General features: G+C 45.9%; 1 protein-coding gene across 4 annotated transcripts in view; it reads left to right on the plus strand.

Moving 5' to 3' along the window:
• Positions 1–24,246, plus strand: part of DTNB (dystrobrevin beta) — a 1,293,049-nt gene that overhangs the window by 473,425 nt on the left and 795,378 nt on the right. For all 4 annotated transcript variants that reach the window (XM_086928107.1, XM_086928108.1, XM_086928109.1 and 1 more), the window contains exon 9: positions 18,448–18,614. In XM_086928107.1, the coding sequence (XP_086784233.1) occupies positions 18,448–18,614 (167 nt within the window). The remainder of the gene's footprint in view (positions 1–18,447; positions 18,615–24,246) is intronic.

The raw sequence follows: 24,246 nt of genomic DNA on the forward strand, positions 1-24,246 counted from the left end.
TGAGGAATCCACTGGCAGATGTATCTATCAGAAGAACAAGTTCCTTACCTTCTGTAATGCTTTTTCTGGTAGATATAGTATCTGCCTGTGGACTCCTCACTGACCCACCTGCCTCCCCGTTGTCCACTCTTCTATACCTGTATTTATGTATTTTATGTTTATTTATATTTATATATATATTGGGTTTTTCATACCTTTACTACGCACTGTGTGTGTAATTTTGAATTGTATGTACTATGTACACTATATATGTATATATCTACTGTCATTGGTCCGTCCGGGTGCCTCGAAGGAACGGAAAAAAGGGCGGAACTGATGTCATCACGCCGACGTGGGCCTTATGGGAAGTCGGTGACGTCAGACGAAGTCGCGCGCAATGCCGTGCTCCTATGACGTCATCTACGCCGGCGTGCTACAAGAGAATTTTCCGAACGTTGCTGAGGCAGGGGGATATTCACAAGGTGAGGAATCCACAGGCAGATACTGTATCTACCAGAAAAAGTGTTACCGAAGGTAAGTAACTTGTTCTTTAGACCAGTCCCACGGTCTGTGATGTCATCTTGGCAGCCAGGTGTCCCTCCACTGAAACTGTATACACCTGCCGTTGGAATAAATTTGTGGCTGATGTTCCTCTGCCATGTGGACAACATTTCTGCACCACTGTCGGAGGTGTTGCTGTTTGTTTAGTCTTAAACCCGGTAAGGCTTTGCAGTGGACATTGTTAAGGGTTACCTGTTGTCCATTTTGGCTATCCTGTAGCTGCCAGATCAACCCTTCTTGTTCAAGCCATTTGTTGTGACTTGTTTTCAGAAAGGTTTTCAACACTTGTTAACTCCTACCCCTTTCATGATGCCCCAGGGGTACCTCAATTTGGTCCTCCCATTTCTCATGTGTGCCTCCTTCAATCCCGTACACAGCTGTTTACTGCGGCTCTTAACCATAAAGATAGTTTTCCTAGTGGCTAGGAGGGGGATGTATGACGTTACCACGCATACCATTACCACGCATACCATTACAACGCGGTATTTACAACGCATACCGTTACAACGTATAGCGCTTTGAGGTGCTGGATAGTGGTAAGTATAATTTTATATTCCAACTCCAGTCCCCGTGGATACTAGGGAAGGTGTTGGATATAAAATTCAACTTATTCCCTATCCTAGAGCGCCCCCCAGCGCAATGCGTTGTAATGGTATGCGTGGTAATGCCTGCGTTGTAAGTGTAGTGCGTGGTAAAAAATACGTGGTAACAGTTGTATACCCTAGGAGGGTCAGTGAGCTTCATGCTCTTTGTTCACACCAGCTTTTTCCTTGGAAAAACTGATTCTTTGGACGGGTGCCTCTTTTCTGCCAAAAGTTGTCAGCCAGTTTCATGTCAGTCAGACTATTACTCCTTCCAAAGTGGAAGAGAGATCCCATCACCAAGATCCTAAGAGGGCTCTCTCATTCAACATGGGTTTACACCAAAGACCATCGATTGGGTGGACCATCATCTCTTCATCTGGTTTACTGGAGCGAAAAAGGGTAAGGCCATGCAGAATCGGACCATCCCTCGATAGATTGCACTCTGCATTAAGATCTGCTACGCCTTAGCTATGAAGCAGCCTCCTGAGGGCCCATGCCACCATGGGGGACGCCACTGCTACTGTGTTGGCACACAGGGTGCATGTCAAAGTTCAGGGTGTTTATACTTTGCTCAGCAGTCTAACAGTTAGACTGACCATAATTAAATGACAGTGATATAGTTGGGGCTCAACTGCTTATGTGAAGGCAGAAGGTGAATAATCTCATGCACAATTCTGATGAGGCCTAATTCGGTCAGCCGGTCCTAGGTGTCTTGTTTTCCAGTTCAGACAGGACCTGACCTGGCAGTACGAGCTGGACTGTTCTTATTGAAGCAGAGTCAAGACTGATTTGCATATGGTTGGGTCCAAACGGAGGTGGATTGGTTTACAAAATAACAATAAACTTGGATGCAGCCCAGAGTAATTATCAGTGGCTGAGATTTTCAAGCATTCCATCCATCACTTTTTTGTATACTTTAGAATAAGGATGGGGGTTTTCTGACCTTTTTAGATCTTCGTCACGATGTTCAAAATGCTTACTCTGCCGCAGATTCTGTGTGCCCTGGACCCGGGTTAGTGGCTGGTGTCCTTGCACCTGCAGGATGAGCATTTTCATGAATCTGTCCTACAGTCCCATAGACATTACCTGTGGTTCAAAGTAGGCCAGGAGCATGTTCAATTTGCTGTGCTGCTCTGTGGCCTTACCAGTGCTCTTCTGGTGTTTGCAAAAGTGATGATGGTCATTGCTACCAATCTTTGAAGGTGGGAGATTTCAGTCTTGCTCTACCTAAATAACTGGCTGTTGAAGGCAGGCTAGCTACAGTCAATCATGGACAACCTTCAGATGACAACGAACCTCCTGACATCATTTGGGTTCACAATCAAAGAGCTGCTGAAGGCACAACTGACTCCTTCACAGAGCCTTTCTTTCATTAGAGCTGCCCTAAATAAGTTACCATTCAAGGCCTTCCCTCTGTTTTGACAAGCACTGGACATTTAGACTGTGATCACGATAGGTCAGCCTCAGTCTTGTACCTCGGTAGAGCAGCTCCAAGGCTTCTTGGCCTCTTAACCCTCTGCATCTTTCTTGTCAACTACACCAGGTGCCATATGCAGGCTCTCCAATGGAATTTGCAGTTTCAGTGGGCCCAGCACCAAGGAAACCTATCAAATGCCATTCAAAATGTGTTGGAGACAGCTCCTGATCTGCAGTGGGAGCTGCTGTTCTGCAGTTGGACCAGCAGCAAGCCTGTCTAACTTCCCCACCCAGAGCTAGGAATGAGTGCATCACTGCTTGGTTCGGGTGATCACCTAGGGAAGGGGGATATTGGAGGACTGTGGTCTGTGGTGGAAGCCCTGCTCCATATCATTCAGTTGGAATTGTGGGTCATTTGTAGGATATTATAGGCCTTCCTTTCATCTAATCAATGAGAAGATTGGTGCAGGTTCTCACGGTTAACACTACTACTACCACTACTACCATGAGGTATGGCAACAAGCATGGTGAAGTGGGGCTCTGGGTCCTGTCCAGGAGGCTCAGCATCTCTGGAGTTGGCTGGAGCTTCAGGGCATTTCCCTGATCTTGAACCACCTGGAGAGATCCTTGAATGCCACAGTGGACAAGCTCCGTCGATGGAGTCTAGCGAGTCACGGTGGTATGTACATCTCAAAGGGGCACAGGGCATGTTCTGACAGTGAAGAAAACCATGGCTACATCTTTCACCGCAGTCAGTAACGCACAGTGTCAAAAGTTTTGTGTGTTGGAGTTAACACAAAGAGACTCGCTAAGAGATGCTCTCCAGCTAGCTGGAATGACCACAGAACTCCTGTATTCCTTTCCACCTATGCAAATGACTGAGCCCAAGTCATCCTAGTGGGTCCAGATTGAGCCTGGGGAGAGTGGTACCTTGAAACATCTGGTCATGAGCATCTGCCTTCTGATGAGGCTACACTTCAGGAGGATCTTCAGTTGAAGCAGCAGGGCAACAGACACAATGTACACCTTCATGCGTGGAGATTGAGTGGCGACAGTTAACTGCATTTAATATGCCACCGAAGTGGTAGATGTCATCCTAGCTGCCAGGCACCCTCACACAAAGTCCTTTTATGTGGGCAATGGTATATATTTGTTTCCCAGAGTGAAGTTTGCAAGTCAAACTCTTTGAAAGCCAAACTATCAGATTTTAATTGTTAGTTTTGTCTTTGATCCGGCAAGGCCTGGCAGAAGGCAGCAGTAGGCACTATTAAAGGTTATTTGTCAGCCCTTTCAGCCTTTTGTTTGCCAGTCCGTCTGTCCTTGTTTAAATCCCCTGTTGGGTTGTGGTTTATTAAAGGTTTAACACATGTTCCCTCCAAAGCAGTTTGTGATGAGACACTGTGATACCTTAACTTGATCTTGATCTTGATGTGTCTAGCATACTCCATTTGAGCTGATGCACAGCTGCTCATTGTGTCTTCTGACTCTGACTGCCTTCTTAATTGCAATCACCTCATCACATGAGTGAGCTTCAGGCGCTATTTGTTGGGGCAGAAAAGTTCTCTGGTATGGTAATAGACATGTACCCCTGCCCTGAGTGCTCAACTGTACTCTTGTCTGAATCCCTAATGCTGATTTTTGTTGGCATAGGCAAACACAGATCATGCGTGTGCACCATGAGATAGGCCTGTTTCATGGAGTGCAGTCTTGTTAGACCGGGAGAGGTGCTCAAAGCACTACCCTCCTAGTGGTGGAAGGCTCCTGCCTTCATTGAGAGCGTGATGGTTGCAGCATACCATGCAGTGATCAGTAGAAGTGAACAGATCCTTTTTAACCTGTGTCACTGGAGTGAGATGTAAAGGCTTGCTCATCTTCTTAAAGTTCAACTGATGTGTGCTTAACTGACCCTGGACCTACATCCGTTAGATGTAAAGTGCAGCGCAGGCGTAGTGACTGCGCTGAATTTGTGTGCCTGGGTAGGGTACAATACAGGGATAAAGCAGTGCAGTGCAGTACATGCACGATGAGTGCATGTACTGAGTGTATGTATACATGCGAGGAATACTTTGCATGAGATGTAGTGCTGTGCATGCACAGTGGTAGCATGTGTCGTGTTGCACATGCATTTTGAATGTGTGTGCTGGCAGTGTATGTTTGCAAGTAGCCCACCATGGCACATTATAGAAAGGCTACAGTAACGGACAGTGCGCAGGGCGAAGGTGTGTGCTGAATTTGTGTGTGTCTGTGAGGGCGCAATACATGGAGGTAACAGTACTGGACAGTGTGTGTCGGAGTGCAAGTGTGCCTGTAATGATACATTACATGTAGGACACTAAGTTCCATTTTGGGAAGCCCAGGTCTGTCTGGTGAAAACATGAAGAGTAGAGGAATCCCCAGACATATTTGTGTATTGCTGAATTCCTGTGATCGGGGCGGGACACACTGGAGAAGGGATAGACTCCCTGTGTATACTTCAAAGGGTGCCCTTTGATTCAGTGAGAGATCTCAAGGAAGGGGCCTGGACACATATAGGAGAATGGGGCTTACAAGGGTATCATAAAAAGTAGGGCTGGGGGTTTGATATTAACCTTTAGTTAAGTGTAACTGACAGCCAGGTGTGAATTCTAGTCACTACCATGGCCTGTGTTGTGAAACTCTCAGCTTCGGAGTCTCTCCTGCTGTGACAGACAGCCTTTCAAAAGGAAGAAGAGAGAAACGAAGGGTGGCCTTCATAAGAAGTAGAACCCCACCATAAAAACTCAACGGCCCAGGACCCTAAATCACATATGGTGTCTAGAAATGGACTATAAGAAGGGGAGGTTGAAGCCCCAAAAATTGTCATCTGCCAAGTAACCAGATGGGCTGTGTGAGGAGTAGAGACTCTGCAAGACTTCTGCTTGTAACTAGGATGGGGTTGAGGGGGGTTGTTTAAGGTCTGCTAGTCCCCCTGCTGGGTGAGAGGACTATCACCCAGGGAATACAAGATCACATGCTCTGGAGTCTGGAGCAAGTGAATTTCTGCTTATCAAGTCCAGTGTGCCCGTGAGGGAGAGGAGAGCGTTGGAGGGAGCGAGGTCTAGTGGGGAGCCCTGTCAAGAGGACTCCTGGTGGGAGGATACGGCTGCTGCACCGAACAGGTCGTTGCCTGTGTGCATAAACAGGTTGGAGACCACCATTTTTCAGGAGAGGGCTGCCGGAAGATAGCCGTGAGCTACGTTCCATGGGGAGCGTGAGGCCTGTACTTCTGCAGTAATCCTATATGATCCAGGTGGGGCCATCGTAGAAGTGAACACTGCCAACAATTGCCAAGACCATTGCTGGGCCTAGTGGCGACCCCGTATGCCAATAGAGGCAGCTGTGGTGTGGACAACCATGCAGGAAGGGCGGACGCCTTGCTTGAGGTACTGGCGCAACCCCATATGCAAGAAGTGCGACCCGTGGTCAAGAGCAAGCATAGAGGCAATTGCTCCAGAACTGCCCCATGGACAGAGAAGACCGCTGTGAGTGGATCATTCTCACTGGGACCAGATCGAGAGCCCAAGGATAAATACTGGGTAACCACATAGTTTTACATTCGTTTTATGGATCCTCGGTTAGAAAAGTGCCGCCCTTACTCCAGGATATAGGCCCGCTCTCCGTCAAACCATGGTTTTGAAGAGCGTGGAGTTGTCCAATGAATATGCATGACACTCGGCAGGTGTGTGAGGACATCCCGTCAAACTTTGTGTGTCAAAGAGTGACTAGATGGAAAAAGAGAGAAAGCAATAAGAAATTGTGAAACCTAGTCAAACTTGGGTGGGCTTTTTGTGTGAAATATGTTTGCATTGGAGGCCCTAAGCCTCTAGTACAACGCCCACCCCCTTACGCCCTCCTCCCCTTGGAGAGTGTCTTTGGTTTTGTGGTTTGGTTTCTTAGAGCACAGCCACGGTTTCCTCAAATCTTTTGTTGGGACTCTAGCAGTTCTCCCTCTTCCCTCGGGAGACACGAGACACCGATGTAAAATGGCAGCTTTGCACCCACTCTAACAGGTTCCAGCTTCTGTATATTATAGACCATCAAGTAACCCATCCTGCCGCATGTGGTGGGAGCAACTGATGTGCTTCATAAACATCCAGAGCGTAATTTTATCTCAACGTGGGACAAGACAATTGTCAACTGAAAACGGCATTGATACTTTTTGACAAAAATAAACTATTTCACAAGCCATCCATTAGATGGCAGTATTGTCCAAGGATACAATCTGCAAAAAAACTGCTGTGCCAGCAAGGTCTCCTGGGCAGCTGGCAGAACGAAGGACTCCGACTACTTAGCACTGGGGCTTGTTTTTTTTTGTTTTTTTGGTATAGTGCGGGTCACGTCATTTCCGGCGTCAGTACCGATGTCAGCAAAAAACGACAGAACGCACTTAAAAGTAGAGTTTCTACATGACAGCAACAGGAGCGCGTCAGACTGCTGCAGTGTTTCCTCACCGTGAATACTCGGTGGAGGAAGGCTGCTCTTACCCCGGATACTCTGTCTCTGTACTGAGGATGGGGCGGGTGGGCGGCCGCCAGGGAGATGGTTGTTCTTTCATGCGTCTCTTGCAGGCAGTAAACGTAGAAGGTGGCTGGTCTGAGACCCAGTGAATGCCAGTCCATATTCCTTGCACGGCACCAGAGGATTGGCAGTCTTTTTATGGTCTGTCTCCACAACGCAGCTGTCCCCAGACAATTATCTGTGCACGACAACAGAGGGGCTTGCACTCAGCCCACGTGTGTGTGTGTACTTCCACAAAAAAAGGTGCTTACCCTCCACACATCTCTGATCATTTTTGTTTATTTATCCAGCTGCCAGAGCTTTCACTTTCGGCATACATGGCAACATTTAAGAACAGGAAAGTAGAAGGGTAAAAAAATGAAAAATCGGGAGAATGCATTTCTCCCATTGACTTCTATTGAAGGAGAGGCAATTTCAGGTGGGAGAGAACCAAAATAAAGCCATTTTTGGCATAAAGAATTGGGAGTCCCTCCTGAATCTGCTCTGTTGGCATGTATGTTTCAGGGTCTCGCACATGCCATCATAATGCTCTGAAAGTGTCTGGGATAACCAAATAATTTATGGTGTTTTTCTCTGGCAGCAGCACAGATGGGAGGTGGGCAGTCATTAACCTGCATGGATGTTTAGCTCTGGCTTGAAAGTGCAGCTGTCAACTGACCTTTTAACCTACATTAATATTATTCTACAGTTCTTTCCTTCCACACAAATACATATCCATTTACTTGCTATTTACTTGTAATGCTTCACAACATTCCTTTAAAGCCAGAGCTGTTGGCATTGCCAATGCCTGATTTGTTTTCTGAAGTTTAAGAGTGAGCACCTTTTGTTGTTTAATTTTTGCCTGCACCCAGGATATTTTTTTCCTGTGTTGGTGTGTCAAAGAGGGATGGTGCAGGGTTTTGCAGGTGATGCTTGCAGTTCTTAGTACATTTGGGTGAAGAACTGAAAGTTCGAGCCATAAACCTGGCTCTGTGCGAGGTTGTCCTGAAATCTCAAGGCCAAAAAGAGTCGAGCTTACTTGGGAGGTGAGGTAGGGTAGTGACTACCGCTGGCAACCATGCAACATGTAAAACCAGGTTCGAATCCCTGCCTCGACTCGACATCCTCTAAATCCCGGAAATAGATGTAACATAGTCTGTGTCTGTTGTGAAGTGTTCTTTGGATCTCGGGCAAGGTGTGTGCTGTGTAAAACTGTCAACATTTAAATGCACGTTCTACCTGTCACCCTCAAGAATTAAGGCAAAGCCTTAACCTTCATGTTGGAAAGAAATGCCTAGTTGTAGTGTAGTTGTACAGTGTGAAACTGAAAATCTGGCATCAGTCCTACCTTCCCTGCTTGACCAAATTGTGTGATCGTAGGCAAATGTTTTATTTAATGGAGCCTCCTTTTTGTTCATTATCACATATGAGAGCACCTTCAAATGTGTGAGTTAGGATGTGCACTTTTCAAAAACCTCTTGTATGTGATATAATGTATAACTATAATGCTGTTCTAAGTCACATATAGGCTGCCCATGACAACTGACCAGCCTCTTAGTTCGTTAACAGCTTTGTCATCAATGCGGGGGCAGAAGTGATGTTCACCGCATGATTAAAAACTCTCACTTTAAATGAATACTTCTCAATGCAGTTATATAATCTAATGTACGACTGCGGAATGTATCAGTGTGTAAAAGAAATACGTTTTTTGGATTTTGAAGATATTGTATCATATTCTAACATGTTTGTTGCATGAGTTACATGGCAAATATTTTCTAGGCTATGTTCGTGGACAGGCTCTTAGAGCCAGAGCCAGCCTTTGGCCCAACTCTCCCTGTTGATTTGTTTGCTCGCCCGCCTCTGGTTCTTAGTAGGCATTGGCTAAGTGAGTTATTTCAGGGCAGGTGAGATGTGATCTTTATTTCGTATTAAAAAATAGATTTGCTGCCACATTAAGAGATGCTTTTAGTGGCGCAAGGCTTGATTTTCAATAGGCCCTTTGAATCCTGCAACTCCTTAATGTAGCCTCGATAGAACTAGGAAGTGTACTGCGGATTGAAAGTCTTGAGCAGAGAGGAAGAATGTGTAGTTGCACCAGGTATAAAGTTGTCATTGAACATTCTAGCCTCCTTTTCCCTAGAAGAGGGAGAGTTTACCATCCAGTGCAAAAATCGGAGTTTTCCCTTTGATTATAATAACAAGCTTATTTCCTTGTGAGGTGGAGTCAATGACCAGGTTGTGTGGAAGGGTGCTGAGGCAAAACGTAACTTTCCCTGTTTCTTGCTCTAATGTGCAGCCCCCCCTCCCCACGTACTCATCTCTTCCTCCGCTTATTCTCTCCAGTGTCTGTTACCTTTCCTTAAGTTTATCTCTTATTGTTTCTATTAGTTGCATATATCAACTTTCCAACATCTGGAAAAAAAAGTTACTGACTTCTGTAGCTTCAAGCCCATTTCTTATTTTTGTCTTTTACCAGGCTGATTTTTTTCTCTCCCTCTTAGTCTTCTAGTTGTCACGGGGAAATGTCGCTAGTAAAAAAAAACCTGCAATCAATGTCCACTATTTTTCCTGCATGTTACATAACATGGCACACAATGCATGTGAACCATTATTAGATATCAAGCTTTAAAACTACTTTATAGTTCCAAAGTTTGCATCTTGAGTAAAGTTACAGCCATAATTGTGTTCTGCATTTATATGATGAGTTAAAACACTGTTTCATTTGGTCCCCCATTTTAATAAGGCAGGTGGTTTACACACTCCCAGGATAAGCAGATTCCAGGTGGCAATCGAAATACTCCCTGTTTTGTAGTCGCGTGAAATTCACCTGCTCGGATCATTTCACTGAATCCAGATTGCAAGTCTTATCCAGATACCTCACGGTTTAGGTTTACAAGAACCGGCAGCAATAATCTTACTAGTCTTTGGTGCTTCATATGGAAAGTTTGTTCTTGGCAGGGAATTAAGACATTAATTTTAGAGTATCACACAGTATCTGGAAGCAGACCAATGCAGCGAGTCACAGCATCATGCTCACAAGCGGTCATTTCATTCTGGTCTGGTGGACGGGTCTGTTCCCCCATGGGAGAAGAGACTACAGCTGTGCATGCAGCACAACGAGCTGCCATCAGTGGTGTGGGCCCGGGGGGCGGTCCAGCTCAACAGGTCACTTCCATCCCTGAACCTCTGTTTACACTCCTGGTTGCCCCCAACTGGGTCTTGAACTTGCTCTGCCCTCTTCCTGGCCTGAAAGTGTTCAGTGTGGTTGCCAGGGAGAATGAAATCTTCTAGATCCCACAAAAAGTGAAATAAGTCAGGCTCGGTGGAGAGAACAGGGTGGGAGCAGACAAGCCGTGTAATAAGAATCGTTGTCGGGCAAGAGGAATCCGTGAATGGTATCTCATTTGCTTCTTTGACCCTTGTGACCCAACGGTCTTTACACCTCTTTGCTGACCTCAAAGGGATTGTCTACCTGACGCGGTTCTCCTGCCATGATATGTCAGTTCTTCCATGATATGTCAGTTCTTCAGAGTCTCCAACGAATGGCTCAGCCCATCTGTCAAAGCACAGAAATGTGACTGTTGTTGCTACTGAAAGCCCCTACCATGCGTTAAGATATTCCCTGTGTTTTCTCTCCTCACCCTTTTCGTGACCAAGTAACAGGTGGGAACAGGGTTTTCTTGATCGTCTTGCGATGTAAGAATGTGCTAATAATGTATCATATACTTACCCAGCAATATTTCTAAAAGTCTGCAGATGCCAAATTTTGGCTGTCTGCCCTGTTGGATTTGCCAGTCAGTGGGATCACATCCAAATGTTTGCCTTCATTGTCATTCACGAAGCAAGGATAGTTTGTGTGGGAAAGAAAGGTGTGGAAATATAACCTACAATATGACAAGGAAGGTTACTTTCCCAACCTGAGGTATGTATGTAGTTCTCTCTAAGCTGTAGTTCTCTGAGCTCTACCATAGTTTAGTAGTTGGTATTGACAATACATGAAGAAGCTAGATACAACACGAGTATAGCTGGACATGTGCTGGGTCAGTACTGTCCGTGCAGGTATCACGGGAGAAAGTGAGTCTCCTGCGAGCCTCCGTGTAGAGAGCGGTCAGTGCTCACTGACACTGGATCATAGTTGGAGGATTAATGCCTTGAAGCTGTTGGTTGTGGACTGTTTCTTTTTATACAGAAGGTTTCGCTGCTTTACTTAAGAATTGCATTGAGTGGTCAAGAAGTCCTGGCCAGTTATGTGCTTCCTAATCTGTCACAGTCCTAATACTTGGTTCCTATAAATGCCTGCTGGAACAGGTAGAGTCTCTGTGGTGTAGAGAAGTTGTAGACTTGTTCTTGTGTCAGAACCCTATTTGATTCTACCCTTTCTGAGGATGTGCCCAAAGAACTTGGTTCTGCTGAGCAGGATGTGACAGTTTCTTTAAATACATCTTCTTCGCTAACAAGATTTTTCACCTGCAGAAAGTAGACAATAACTACTTATTCTGCTTTTAACTGTGTTATCCTGTTAGTAATCCTAGTTCGACTTTGGTATAGCTTTAGCTCTTTTAGGGCTGTTCTTCCATTTATGATATATTTGTCTTCGGAAAGGCGTGGGCTTTTTCTTCAAGTTGATTTGGACTTTTATGTTCATCATTTGAATTTGTAAGTTTTTATTGCCCTCCTCATTTACTTTTCTGAAAGAAGTCGTGACTTCTTGTTGTGCGACTAGAGGTGAAGTCACTTGACAGTAGCGTGTTTGCTTCTGGGAATATCCCCAATCTGTGGTTTGGCAGGAGCTCACCCGTAATGTAATGGACGACTGTGACTTTGGTGAAAGGGTTATTTCTTTCACCCAAGTCTATATTTTCTAAGAGTCATTAATGGACCAGTAGACTCAAATTGTCAGACATTTTAAAATTTAAAGAAAAGTCTAACACCTCAACCCATTTATTTCTTCTTTATTGAGTTGGAGTAAAATAAATTAAAATAAACATCTCCTCTAAACTAGGTCTCTTATGCTATCATTTATTTGGAATAATTAAAAATTATTTTTCTAACACTCATGAGTGGCTCTTAATTGAAGTGCATTTAGTTGCTCTTCATCCATTGGTAGAAACTTTAATTAATAACTTCCATTTTCCAATCGTTTTTAAAATGACTACATTTACAATACCACAGTCTGCTATTATTTTTTTAATTTGCATTCAAAATACTCTTGATAGTACCTGATGAAATAGTCATAAAATGTGTACAAACAAAAATATTAAGTTCTACTTTGAGTGACATGTGCCATAGCCATGTCTTCTTGTTCGATAAACTGCAATTCTTATTCAATTTGCCAACTTGCGAATTGCCGAAATATAGAGTATTAGTAAAATATCTTAGTGCAAGAAGTCAGACCATACTGTCTCCAAAGTGAATAAACGTATAGATAATTTAATATCTCCATGTTCAGCTTGGATTCATGATTGTTGTAATACAGAACTATCCTCAAGCATCAGACCTAAAGAATGGAAAGCAATATTAGCAATGTACAAGTTGAGCTTTTGTTGTTAATGTATTCCAATATTAACCCCTTAAGTGCTGCCGCCGGCCGACGGTCGTCGCGTGCACTACCTTGGTAGTGCTGCGCACGTCCGTTGGCCGACGCGGCCCCACCCGTTATTCGAACGTTCAGCACTGGGCGCTGAACGTTCGACGCTCTAAAAGGGTTAAGCACATTTTTGTGCAAGAGTATAGTCCGTCATAAATAATGCATTGCATACTTAGATCTTTGCCCTATAAATTTGGCCTATGTCAAGTCAAGTCAAGTCAGAGAATTTATATAGCGCACTACATACCCGGAGGGTCTCAAGGCGCTTAAGGAGGGGTGGGGAATTACTTGTCAAATATCCACGTTTTAAGTTGCTTTCTGAATGCTAGGTGGTTCTGGGTAAGGCGAAGGTAAGTGGGAAGTGAGTTCCAGGTTTTAGCTGCCAGGTAGGAGAAGGATCTACCTCCCATGGTGGTTTTGTTGATGCGAGGTACAGTGGCAAGGGCTTGGTTGGAAGATCGTAGCTGGCGGGAGGGGGTGTAGAAGGACAGTCGTGTGTTGAGGCATTCTGGTCCGATTTCGTAGAGTGCTTTGTGTGCGTGGGTTAGGAGCCGGAAAGTGATCCTCTTATTGACGGGAAGCCAGTGGAGGTTTTTCAGGTGACCAGAGATATGTTCTTTACGCGGGATGTCTAATATGAGCCTGGCTGAGGCGTTTTGGATTCGTTGGAGTTTTTTCTGGAGTTTAGCGGTAGTACCGGCGTAGAGGGTGTTTCCATAGTCCAGTCGGCTCGTGACCAGAGCGTGGGTGACCGTTTTCCTAGTTTCGGTGGGGATCCAACGAAATGTTTTTTTGAGCATGCGAAGAATGTTGAAGCAGGATGAGGAGACGGCGTTGACTTGTCTGTTCATTGAAAGTGAGGAATCCAGGATGACGCCCAGGTTCCGTGCGTGGTCTGTCGGGATGGGTGCTTTTCCAAGGGCTTCTGGCCACCAAGAGTCGTCCCATGCGGAGGGGGAGGTACCTAAGATGAGGACTTCTGTTTTATCTGAGTTCAGTTTCAGACGGCTGTGTTTCATCCATTCGGCTACTTCTTTCATTCCTTCGTGTAGGTTAGTTTTGGCGGTGCTAGGGTCCTTGGTGAGTGATAGGATCAGTTGAGTGTCGTCCGCGTAGGAGATGATGTTGAGGTTGTGTTGGCGGGCGATGGCCGCGAGGGGGCTCATGTATACGTTGAAAAGGGTGGGGCTGAGTGAAGATCCTTGTGGTACGCCGCAGATGACTTCAGTGGCCTCTGACTTGAATGGTGGAAGGCGGACTCTCTGGGTTCTTCCGGTGAGGAACGAGGTGATCCATTCCAGTGCTTTTCCTTGGATTCCGATGTTTCTGAGGCGCTGTAGAAGGGTGCTATGGCAGACTGTGTCGAAGGCTGCGGAGAGGTCGAGGCGGATGAGGGCGACTGTGTCTCCATTGTCCAGTAGAGTTCGAATGTCGTCTGTTGCTGCGATGAGGGTGGTCTCAGTGCTGTGTTTTGCTCGGAAGCCGGACTGTGAGGAGTTGAGGGATTTGTTGGCTTCGAGGAAGGCGGCGAGCTGGTTGTTGACAGCTTTCTCGGTGACTTTGGCCGGGAATGGAAGGAGCGAGATGGGGCGGTAATTTTTGAGTTCGGTGGGGTCCGCTGTGGGTTTTTTCAGAAGGGCGCTGAGTTCAGCGTGTTTCCAGCTTTCCGGGAAGGTGGCGGAGTTGAAGGAGCGGTGCTATGATGGAGTCTGCTTTGTTGAAGATGTGGTGAGGGCATGGGTCTGTGGGGGATCCTGAGTGGATGGAGTTCATCAGGCGGATGGTGTCCTCAGTGGAGATTGGGTTCCAGTCATTAAGGATGTTCGAGGGGGGTGAAGGTCCAGCAGATGGTTGGGTGGGTTGGTCTCCGGGTTGGTTGTCGAAGCTGTTGTGGATGTCTGCAATTTTGTTGTGGAAGAATGAAGCTAGGGAGTCGCAGAGGGCTTGAGAGGGGGTGATGTCGTTAGAGTTGGCCGAGGGATTGGTAAATTCCTTGACGATGTTGAAAAGTTCTTTGCTGTTGTGGGCGTTGTTGTCTAGTCGGTCCTTGAAGGCGGTTTTTTTGGCCTTTCGGATCAGTTGGTGGTGTATGCGGGTGGCGTTTTTGAAGGCGTCCTTGGTGCTGGTGGTTGGGACTTTTTTCCAGGCCTTCTCAAGGGAGCGGCAGAGTTTCTTGGATTTCTTAAGATCATCGTTGAACCATGAGGCCTTCTTGCTGCCAAGTTTGCTTTGTCGTTTTTTCAGTGGTGCTAGGATGTCGGCGCTGTTGGATAACCATAGGGTGAGGTTGGTGGCGGCTTGGTCGGGGTTTGAGGAGTGGGCTGGGGGATTTAGAAGAAGCGATGAGGAGATCTGGTCGATGGTGATTTTGTTCCAGTTTCTTTGCAGAGTTGGTTGGGGGTGGTTGTTGTGTTTGGGCTTGTTGTAGGTAAAGTGAACGCAGCTGTGGTCAGTCCAGAGGAGAGCCGTAGTGTGGCTGAAGGAGACATGATTGCTGGAGGTGAAGATAGGGTCGAGAGTGTGACCTGCGATGTGGGTGGGGGAAGTGACCAGTTGTTTAAGTCCGAGGTTGGCGAGATTGTCCAAAAGGGTGGTGGAGTTGCGGTCGTTGTTCTTTTCAAGGTGAAAATTGAGGTCTCCCAGAAGGATGTAATCTTTGGAGGGGAGCGCGTGTGGAGTGATGAAGTCCGTGATGTCCTCACTAAATTGTGCGCGGGGTCCTGGTGGCCTGTAAAGGAGGGTGCCTCTGAGTGTGGTCTTGGGGTCGATGTGGATCTGGAAGTGAAGGTGTTCAGAGTTGGCGAGATTGACGTCAGAGCTGGTTGAGATGTGGATGGATTTCTTATGGACGATAGCGATTCCTCCTCCTGTGTGGCCGGTACGGTCCTTGCGTATGATCTTATAATCTTCTGGGATGGCAATGGTGATGTCTGGGGCGGAGGAGGCGTTCATCCATGTTTCTGTTAGGAAGGCGACGTCCGGAGAGATGGTGTCTAGTAGATTCCATAGGTCAATGGCGTGCCTGTGGACCGATCGGGTGTTGAGCAAGATGCATTGTAGGTGGTTGGGGTTGGGAATCTGAGGTGTGATCGTAGCGGGGTTGTTGACGGTGCCGATGAATTTGCAGGAGTAGCATGAGAAAGGTCCATGGGTGTGTCCAGGAGCGGCTTCGACGCAGTTGGGGGAGCGGCCGGGGTTAAGGGCTAGGAGGGTGGAGGCATCGTAGGTAATGCGGGAGGGCTGGGCAATGCGAGGGCCAGGGGAACTGGCGCTGGGCGCGGTCCAGGCGCGGACGGGCGTAGACGGGCTTACCTTTGGCGCACCTTCGGCGCGGATTGGGCGCGGTCGCTGCGCGTAAACGCTGCGCGTAGAGACGTCGGTCATATATGGATAGCGGAGGGGGAGGGGCGAGGGAGGGTCAGCAGGGAGGCGGGGCGGGCTGTGGGGGCCGGTCAGAACAACAACAACAGGTGTAAGATGGCGGCAGCTATGTGAAATAAACGCTACTTGCGTTATGCAGAGGCACAGGTAATTGATTAAGCTAGCAGCTGAAACGTCCTCTATAATTTAATGTTAAAGATCAAGCGCCGACAGTACAGTGCCCCCAAGCGTTCCTAAGTCTATTAGTAGCTCTATGAGCGCCAAAATTGTTCGATTTTATCAACTGTTAAATCAATAATAACTGTAAAAACGTTGCTTGTTATTTTTACCCCTTCATACATGATGGGCTTGGGTTTGGTTTACCAGAAGCAACATGTAAATGTTTATTTCTCACAACTTGAAGTAGTTAATTTGGGATGCCAAGTTTCCTACTGTATGTTTTCTTCATTTTTTTATTATAAGAAAATAAAGGTTTCCTTATGATTTTTTTATTCAGTGTAGTGTTTTCACATTCTGCTTCATTCAGCAGCTTTCTCTTTCTGATTTTGTAATCTTTATATGATTGCCTAGAACCTCTAATTGCTGAGGTTGCCCCCTCAGTTTTCCCTCCCTTCTAACCCTTACCTTTGACATTTGGGATAGTTTGATTTTACGCCTTCAGACGTTTCCCCCCCTTAGAAGATATCTAGGCCAAATGTGTGTCCCTTTCTCTTCCTTTTGTGGCTCGTGAAGTTACTCTGTGTTTGTCATTTACCCTGCTGGGGGTGGGAGGACCTGAGAAAATAGCCAAAATGTGGCAAAATATTTGATTTTACCAAACAAATGAGAGAAAGTGCTTTGTATGGGTGCGTATTGTAAGATCTACTTCTGTAAACTGGATCATAATTGCCACCGCAAAGTACCTGGGGTGGGCGTGGGTAATAAGGCAGAGATTGCTAGTAGGTTAACTACTCTCTGCCTAGTTGTCCAGAGACTGCTAGACTATTGTCTATTCTCTGTAACAGTTTATTAATAGTTCAGAGACTGCTAGACTATTGTTTATTCTCTGTAAATGTTTATGTAGATGTTCAGAGATTGCTAGACTATTGTCTATTCTCTGTAATGGTTTATTTAATGTATCATCGGTATGAAATTTTAATGACTTTTAACATACTGTCCCTGTGATCATCATTTTGGTATTTTTTAAATAGTAATGAACTTTGCACCTCTGTTTATGATGAGTAATAGTTTTTAAAATTGGGTTACGTGCTTATGTCTAAATGACTTTGTAAATTTAATTGATTTTTATTATATGTTTGTATGTCTGCTTTTATGAGTAATACTCGAATGAAGCACTTTTGAAATTGAATTGCTTTGTATGGGTGTTTCATTTTTCTTCTAAAAATGACAGCAACAAAAACATAGTTATACGTGTTTGCACTTTCTGAGTGATGTTCAATGTACCCCATTTTTGTGGTTTCTGCCTACTCTGTAATATTGGGGGGGAAAGAGGTTTGAAACTCATGGGTGAACCACAAAACTATACATTTTCGAACACTGAACGAAATTCTGAATCCATCTCCTAAGGGATCTTTAGTGTATATCATTTAAGGTTTTCCCAAAGAACCTCATTGGTGACATAAAAAAATTGATAATGAAAGTAAGTAGGCAAAAAGAAAAATGAGCGATAAGGTTTTCATTTGTACATTTTTGCACTGAAGGCCAGTCTGGGAGTTATTAATTGGTATATACGTCTGGCTCTTTCAATCACAGAAGTGTAGTGCTTGTTTGTTGTCCAACAACCCGCAATAACCAAAAATATCAATTGAGCCTTGATTTACAATGATTTATTTGTCATTGTGTTCCATCCATTCGTTCGCCACTTTATAAGGAAAAATTCAATGAATGAAAAAGGAGTGTAAAGGAAAGCTTAGCATTTTTTTACATGTATCCAAGAATCTGACGTTAGACATGGGGTTACTCCTATCACAGAATTTTGGATTACCCATAATTCCATGTGATTCTGTGTTTTTTTAATGTGTTTTTGTGCAGAGTGACTTACAATTGGAAGCTCAAAATATAAATTAAATCAATAGCTAATACCATGTCCTAGGGTTCTACTATCTCACTCGTGTCCTGATAACAATGGTATGAAAACAAAGTCCTGTGTAAACGTTTGAGAAAATCAATTCAAATAAACCACATTTATCGGCAGTTTCGTTCCTAAACCAGAAAACAAAGAGCAGGGTCGACAACAAGTAGTAGTTTTTTCTTTGTTTTATGTGATAATTGGTCCTCCTTCCAGTAAATTCTCATGAATCTCGTTTGCAGTGATTATGTAACAGTCTATTTATAATCTGAATGTTATATCAGTTATTGCCTTTTTTCTCCTCTCAGTGATAATTGTCAAATCATGTTTAACTGTTGGTTTCTTTTTGACCCAAGTCTTCCATCCTGTTGAATGTTCCTATTGTCGGTGTGAGAGCATGATGGGTTTCCGCTACCGATGCCAGCAGTGTCACAGCTACCAGCTCTGTCAAAATTGTTTTTGGCGTGGCCATGCCAACGGCCCTCATAGTAACCAGCATCAAATGAAGGAGCATTCGTCTTGGGTAAGTACGCGTTCTATGATGTTCTGATCTTGCTGCCATCATGAATTGTATCTTTTAGTTTAGAGCTACTTTAGCGTTTCTACGTGGAGTATACCCAGTGGCATTAGGAGGGAACTGACAATTAACACCCCCTTACTCCAGAAGTCCTACCATTGACAAAACGTAGACGAGTCAAGGGAACACTCTCCGAAGATGTGAAGGCCAATTATTTTAGGAACATAAACAGGATAACAAGACCTGCAGGTAGGAAAAACAGAGAAATGGGGAGAAGACAACAAGGGTGTGGGTACGCTAATGGTGATTGAACTGAGCCAAGTTGGAACCTTAAACACAGGAAGTTACGAGGCATAGACTGATTACCGCTCTAGATACTTGAATTCGCTTGGAAAAATCTGCCCTATCCTGTTACTTGAGTGGAATCCCTAATTGGTGGTTTGAGTCAGGTCCTTCTTCCAGTCCTTCCCTCTAATCCCCCGCCTCCACAGGGCTGTCCTCCGCCTTTTCCAATCTAAGTCTTGCTCTGTATCTTCTGTTCTGTGATGTCTTACTCTGTGAGATATGAGCGAGTGGTTTATTCTTCACACTGGCCCATCTTATCTCGGGTACCCTTACTTATCTCCTGACAGTTTCTGGTTTGGATTAGTTTCATGCATTTGCAGGTGTCATGGTTGTGCTATATCATGTAAGCTAGGAAGAAGGTATCTTGACCTGAGGAGATTTCAGGTATGTGTCTCCAGAATGGTATAAAGGTTTGAGGTTAGGGATTCCTTCACAACATTGGAGTAATGAAGTTGCTTTAACTCCTAGACAGAGGCATATCTTAAAAATGAAAATGTAAATTCTTCAATAGCTTGAGAGATTCTCTGTTACCATCTGGCTTCTTGGCATTGCTATATCATGGGCAGAGGCGCTTGGCAAAACGTTTTGCTGGCCAAAGAAGGATTCCATTCTACAGTGAACAACTCGTAGGGTTCTTAGTGTTGTGGTCCTTCCAGTGGAAAAGGTTTGGCAATAGGTTAATGCTAAACTCTGTAAATCCATGTGACCATTTCCTTTCACAGCCCCACAACTAACAGCTGTTTCTGTAGCCAAAAAGGGCTACAAGAGCAGTAGCCCTCTTGGTTGGTGAGTGTAATGAGAGTACACTTTAGAGAAAATGCCAAGGTAAGGTTGCGTCCGAAAGTCACAAGTCTTGGGTTCCAAACTAGTATGCTGCCTCTCAGAACTAAGACCTTTGGAATGGGATTCTCTATAAAATCAATAAGCACTGTTGTACACTTATGAAGAAAGTGGGAGTCCAGAAATAAAACTATTAATAATCTGTCTTCAAACCTCAAATAATGAAAGAAGGCTGCCCTGGGTGAAGATGTATTCTGAGTGTTTAAGACGTGTGGGTACTGCGTGAAAGGCATTTTACCCAGGCCCTTGGTTGAAATCAGAGCGTGTGTTTATGAGACCTTATTTATAGCTTTGCTTGACCTGACAGGCTGCTGTTACTGCTGTTATTGTTTCCCAAGGTCATTTTCTACATAGTCTGGTTTGGAATCTAATGGGTGCTCAAAGGCTAATCAGAGCTTACCACAGCAATGGTAGTACTTGGTAATCCCACCCTCTTTGGCCTATGGATGGCTGGATCAAGTCAGTGTGTGATCTGTTGTCTTCTTAAGAAAAGAGTGGGGGTTGGATAGAATTTCCGATGTTCCCAGAAGAAAAAGACAAAATCTCCACATCTTTCCTCTACCAATCAGTTACAAACATTAACAGTTAAGAGAGTAAAAAAACACAAGATAAGCAGTCTCCTGGATCAAAAGTGGCTGTTTGGGTGCAGTACAAAACAAAATGGAAATAGAGGTTGTTGATTTGACATATCTTACCATGATCTTTCCATAGAGACTACCCCCAGCACCATTTGAACATAAACTGGACTAAAGCTTTTTGAAACTACACATGCGTTCAAAGTCTTGAGGGTCTGCCCCAAACTGCTGTCACAAGAACAAACTGAATACACTTAAACAAGTATTGGCTACACCAATATGTCTCTCCTAGGGGTGAGCTATTGGCTTTGGTAATCGGTGGGGGTAGAGAGCAGGAGTGCGGGTCGGAGGAGGGAACGGGATGGTTTGTTATGTTTAATCAAAAAAAGGACCATGAATCGGCCAGCACCTTTTCATTTTGCCGTACATCAGTCCATATCTTTTCTGTTTAAGTTTAGGTGCAGTTCTCACACTCCACAGCCTTGTTACTTCTCGTCTGGAAGCTGTCAATCCCAGGTGGTAAAGTTGGTTTGGGTAATTGACTGGTGTTAACTCGATCCAGATTCCTAACCCAAATAGTTTTGCCTTTGGTGTCAGGGTGACTCTTGAACTTTATGTGATTTAGCCTTCTAGCTGCAGATGTCTATCTTAGAATATACCCCAGGCATCGAGCTGGATCTGAAAGTTTTCAAGCAGTACCCCTCTGAGCGAGTAGGTGGCGTAGTTTGCGCTAGAATTGACGTGCGTGGTGCTTATATAAGCCCCACCTTAGTGGGCTGATGTTAGTTCTCTCCGTTCTTTCCAGGTAGAGCTGATCTGTGAACAGCTACCCTTAATTGCTTGATTACTTTTATTTCTTCGACTTTTTGTCAAAACTTGTTTCAGATTATGTGGTCCCTGTCACAGGCAGATGTATGTGACAGACCCACACTTAGTTTGCCTGTGGTGCTTGGAGGAATGCTGTGCCGTTTACCTTAAGGCGCTGAGGGTGTATTTCCTCATTATCATCGCCACCCGACGTCAGATGACCCTGCAACATTCAAGATCCTTGGTCACATGGAAGGTCCCGGGACCACTCACAGAGACACACCCGGCAATTGTTTTGAAACTAGCCAGGTAAGCCCCACTGCAGAAGAACTCCAAGAGATCTTCCACTTCGCCATGTCTGTCTAAATCATTGCACGAGGAGCGGGACCTCCTAAGGCCCTGCATCTCATATATAGCGGCCCCCAGGGATTCAGGAGGGGCCCACACTGGACCCTCACCAGCGGGTAAGCCCTCAACACCAATCGGGAGCCTTGGATCCAGTGTTGGATTTGGAGCGGTGCCGCCTGAGAGACCTAACCTTCCTCTGTGCCCAATTCAATACTGATGTTCTTGATGCTGCTGAAGGCCCATGGTGGCTCCATCCCCATCGCCATACCCGACTTTGACACGGAGCTGGACGGGCGTCCTACACCAGTTCCCGCCCTGACCGAGCCAGTGCCTTTTTACATTAGACAGGCCTGGAGAGAGAGACAAATGGGAGTGGTCTAGGATCACTTAAGGATACTGAGGACAACTGGTATGAGGAATTGGCGCATGCCAGTCAGTTAGACTCCTCACCGGACATTAGCTTGGTCTCCCCCCTAGCGTGGCTTCGGAAGAGGGTGCCTTCTTAGATATGGTGACCCATAGGGCGGCTGAAGTCTTGGACCTTCAGTTGCCCTCAGTGGCAGTCTAGAAGAATGTCTTGATGGAGGTGCTTCAGCCAGGAGTTCCCCCATCTGAACCCTTACTCCCCTTTAATGAAGCCCTTACTGATGTGCTTCTCGGGCCGGGTCCAATCCCAGTACAGGGGGTCCTGTGTACAGGACAATTGCCTGCTGCAATTGCCCTGCTCTTGAGGACCCCAGTTTCCTTACCAGCACCCCACCTGGAGAGCTTGGTGAGCCAAACCTCCACATCTAGAGTCAGTCCTGGTGCGTTCTCTACCACTCCACCGGGTAGGGAATCCAAGAGGCTGGATACCCTTGAGAAGAGGATGTTCATTTCTGCCAGCTTAGCACTGCAGTCGGTGAACACCGCATGCCTCTTTGGCTGATACTCCATACAATATCAGATTCGATTGCACAAGCGCGGCCTGTGGTCTTGGAGGAGATCCAAGCCATACGCTCCCAAGCTATTTCTGATGGGAGACACGCAGCAAAGTTCACCATACAATGTGGACTGGACATGACGGACTCACTGGGTAGAGCAATTTTATCATTGGTGGCCCTCGGGCACCATGCTTGGGTGAGAACCTTTGGCGTTTTAGGGGATATCCATGCTCACTCATGGACATGCCCTTTGATGGCTCTCATCTTTTTGGTGAGAAGGAGGACTCCGCGCTGGAGTGCTTTAAGGATAGCAGAGCAATGGCCAGGTCTTCTGGACTCTCTATAGCCCCTTTTGTGGCCACTGAAGGTGTTTCCAACAACATTTATACCTTCCCAGCCACAATGGGCAACAGGCTTCTCAGGCCTTTTACGGCCCAGGACGCGGTTCCCACAGACAGCATGGAACATGTTGCCAGAGGTCTGACCAGTCCACCCTGGCAGGCGCAGCCTCTAAACCCCTTTAGTTTTCTCTCCTACCATCACAGGCACCAAGTGGGGGTGGGGGTGGGGGGAGGGGCAGCGTATGCCATCACCTGCACCACTAGAGGTTAGTAGCATCAGACCATTGGGTATTATAGATTGTCCAAAGGGGCTGCTTCCTTCCCTTTGTGGCCACCTCCTCACCCATGCCACCCACTTACGACTGGCTGACGGAGGACCACCTCTCCTTGCTCTGTCAGGAAGTATTGGCTCTCTTGGCATCAGAAGTATGTTGTGGTTGTTCATCGCACTACTTTCTGGTGCCCAAAAAAGGACTTGCGCCTTTGTTTTGTCCTAGACCTGCAACATTTCAATCTCTTTCTGGAAAAAGAGAAATTCAAAATGCTCAAGTCCTGTCTGCCCTGGACCTGGGATACTGGTTGGTAACATTGAACTTGCAGGATGCATATTTGCACATCTCCATCCTGCTTGCCCATATAAATTACCTGTGGTTCACGGTGGGCCAAGAGCTCACTGTTTGCCGTGCCCGTCAGTCTTTCCATGGGCCCTTGGTTCTTTACCAAGGTAATGGCGGTAGTTGCATCACATCTACCAAGGTCCGGGTTTCTAGTCTTCTCCTACCTAGACGATTGGTTGTTGAAAGCGGGTGCGGCCAAGGCAGTAGTCTTCCACCTTCAAACTACTTTGAACGTCCTGAACTTGCTGGGGTTCACTATCAGCTTGTTGAAGTCACACCTGACTCCCTCTCAGATGCTCCCTTTCATCAGGACATATACTCCAGAGCAGCTAGTTCAAGATATTCAGGCTATGATGCAGTTGTTTCAGCCTCCATTCTGGATCCTGACTCTGAGGCTGTTGGACCTCATGGCCTCCTGGATCCTGCTTGTAAACCATGCCTGTTGGCATTGCAGGCTCTGCCGTGGGGCATGAAGTTACAATGGGCACAACATCAGGGGAATTTCTGACATGATCCAGATCTTGGAAGGAACTGTGCAAGATCTGCAGTGGTGGCTGACGAATCGCGATTGGTTCAGTGGCAGACTCCTCTCCCTTCCTCAGGTGGAGATCAGAAGTCTCTGTTCTCCGGTTGAGGCTGGGCTTCACATTAACCTGCTGGAGCTTCAGCGATTCACTTGGCATTGAAAGCCTTTATTTCTTCAATTGCGAGAAAGCTGGTGCAGGTGCTCACAGACAACAGCTCCACCATGTGGTACTGCAACAAACCTGGTGGTATCGTGGATCCTTTGACAAGAGGTTCTGTGCCTCTGGACATGGCTGGAACGCCATGGCATTTCCCTG

Source organism: Lissotriton vulgaris, chromosome 6 (assembly GCF_964263255.1).
Source record: "Lissotriton vulgaris chromosome 6, aLisVul1.2, whole genome shotgun sequence".
Taxonomy (NCBI): Eukaryota; Metazoa; Chordata; class Amphibia; order Caudata; family Salamandridae; genus Lissotriton; species Lissotriton vulgaris.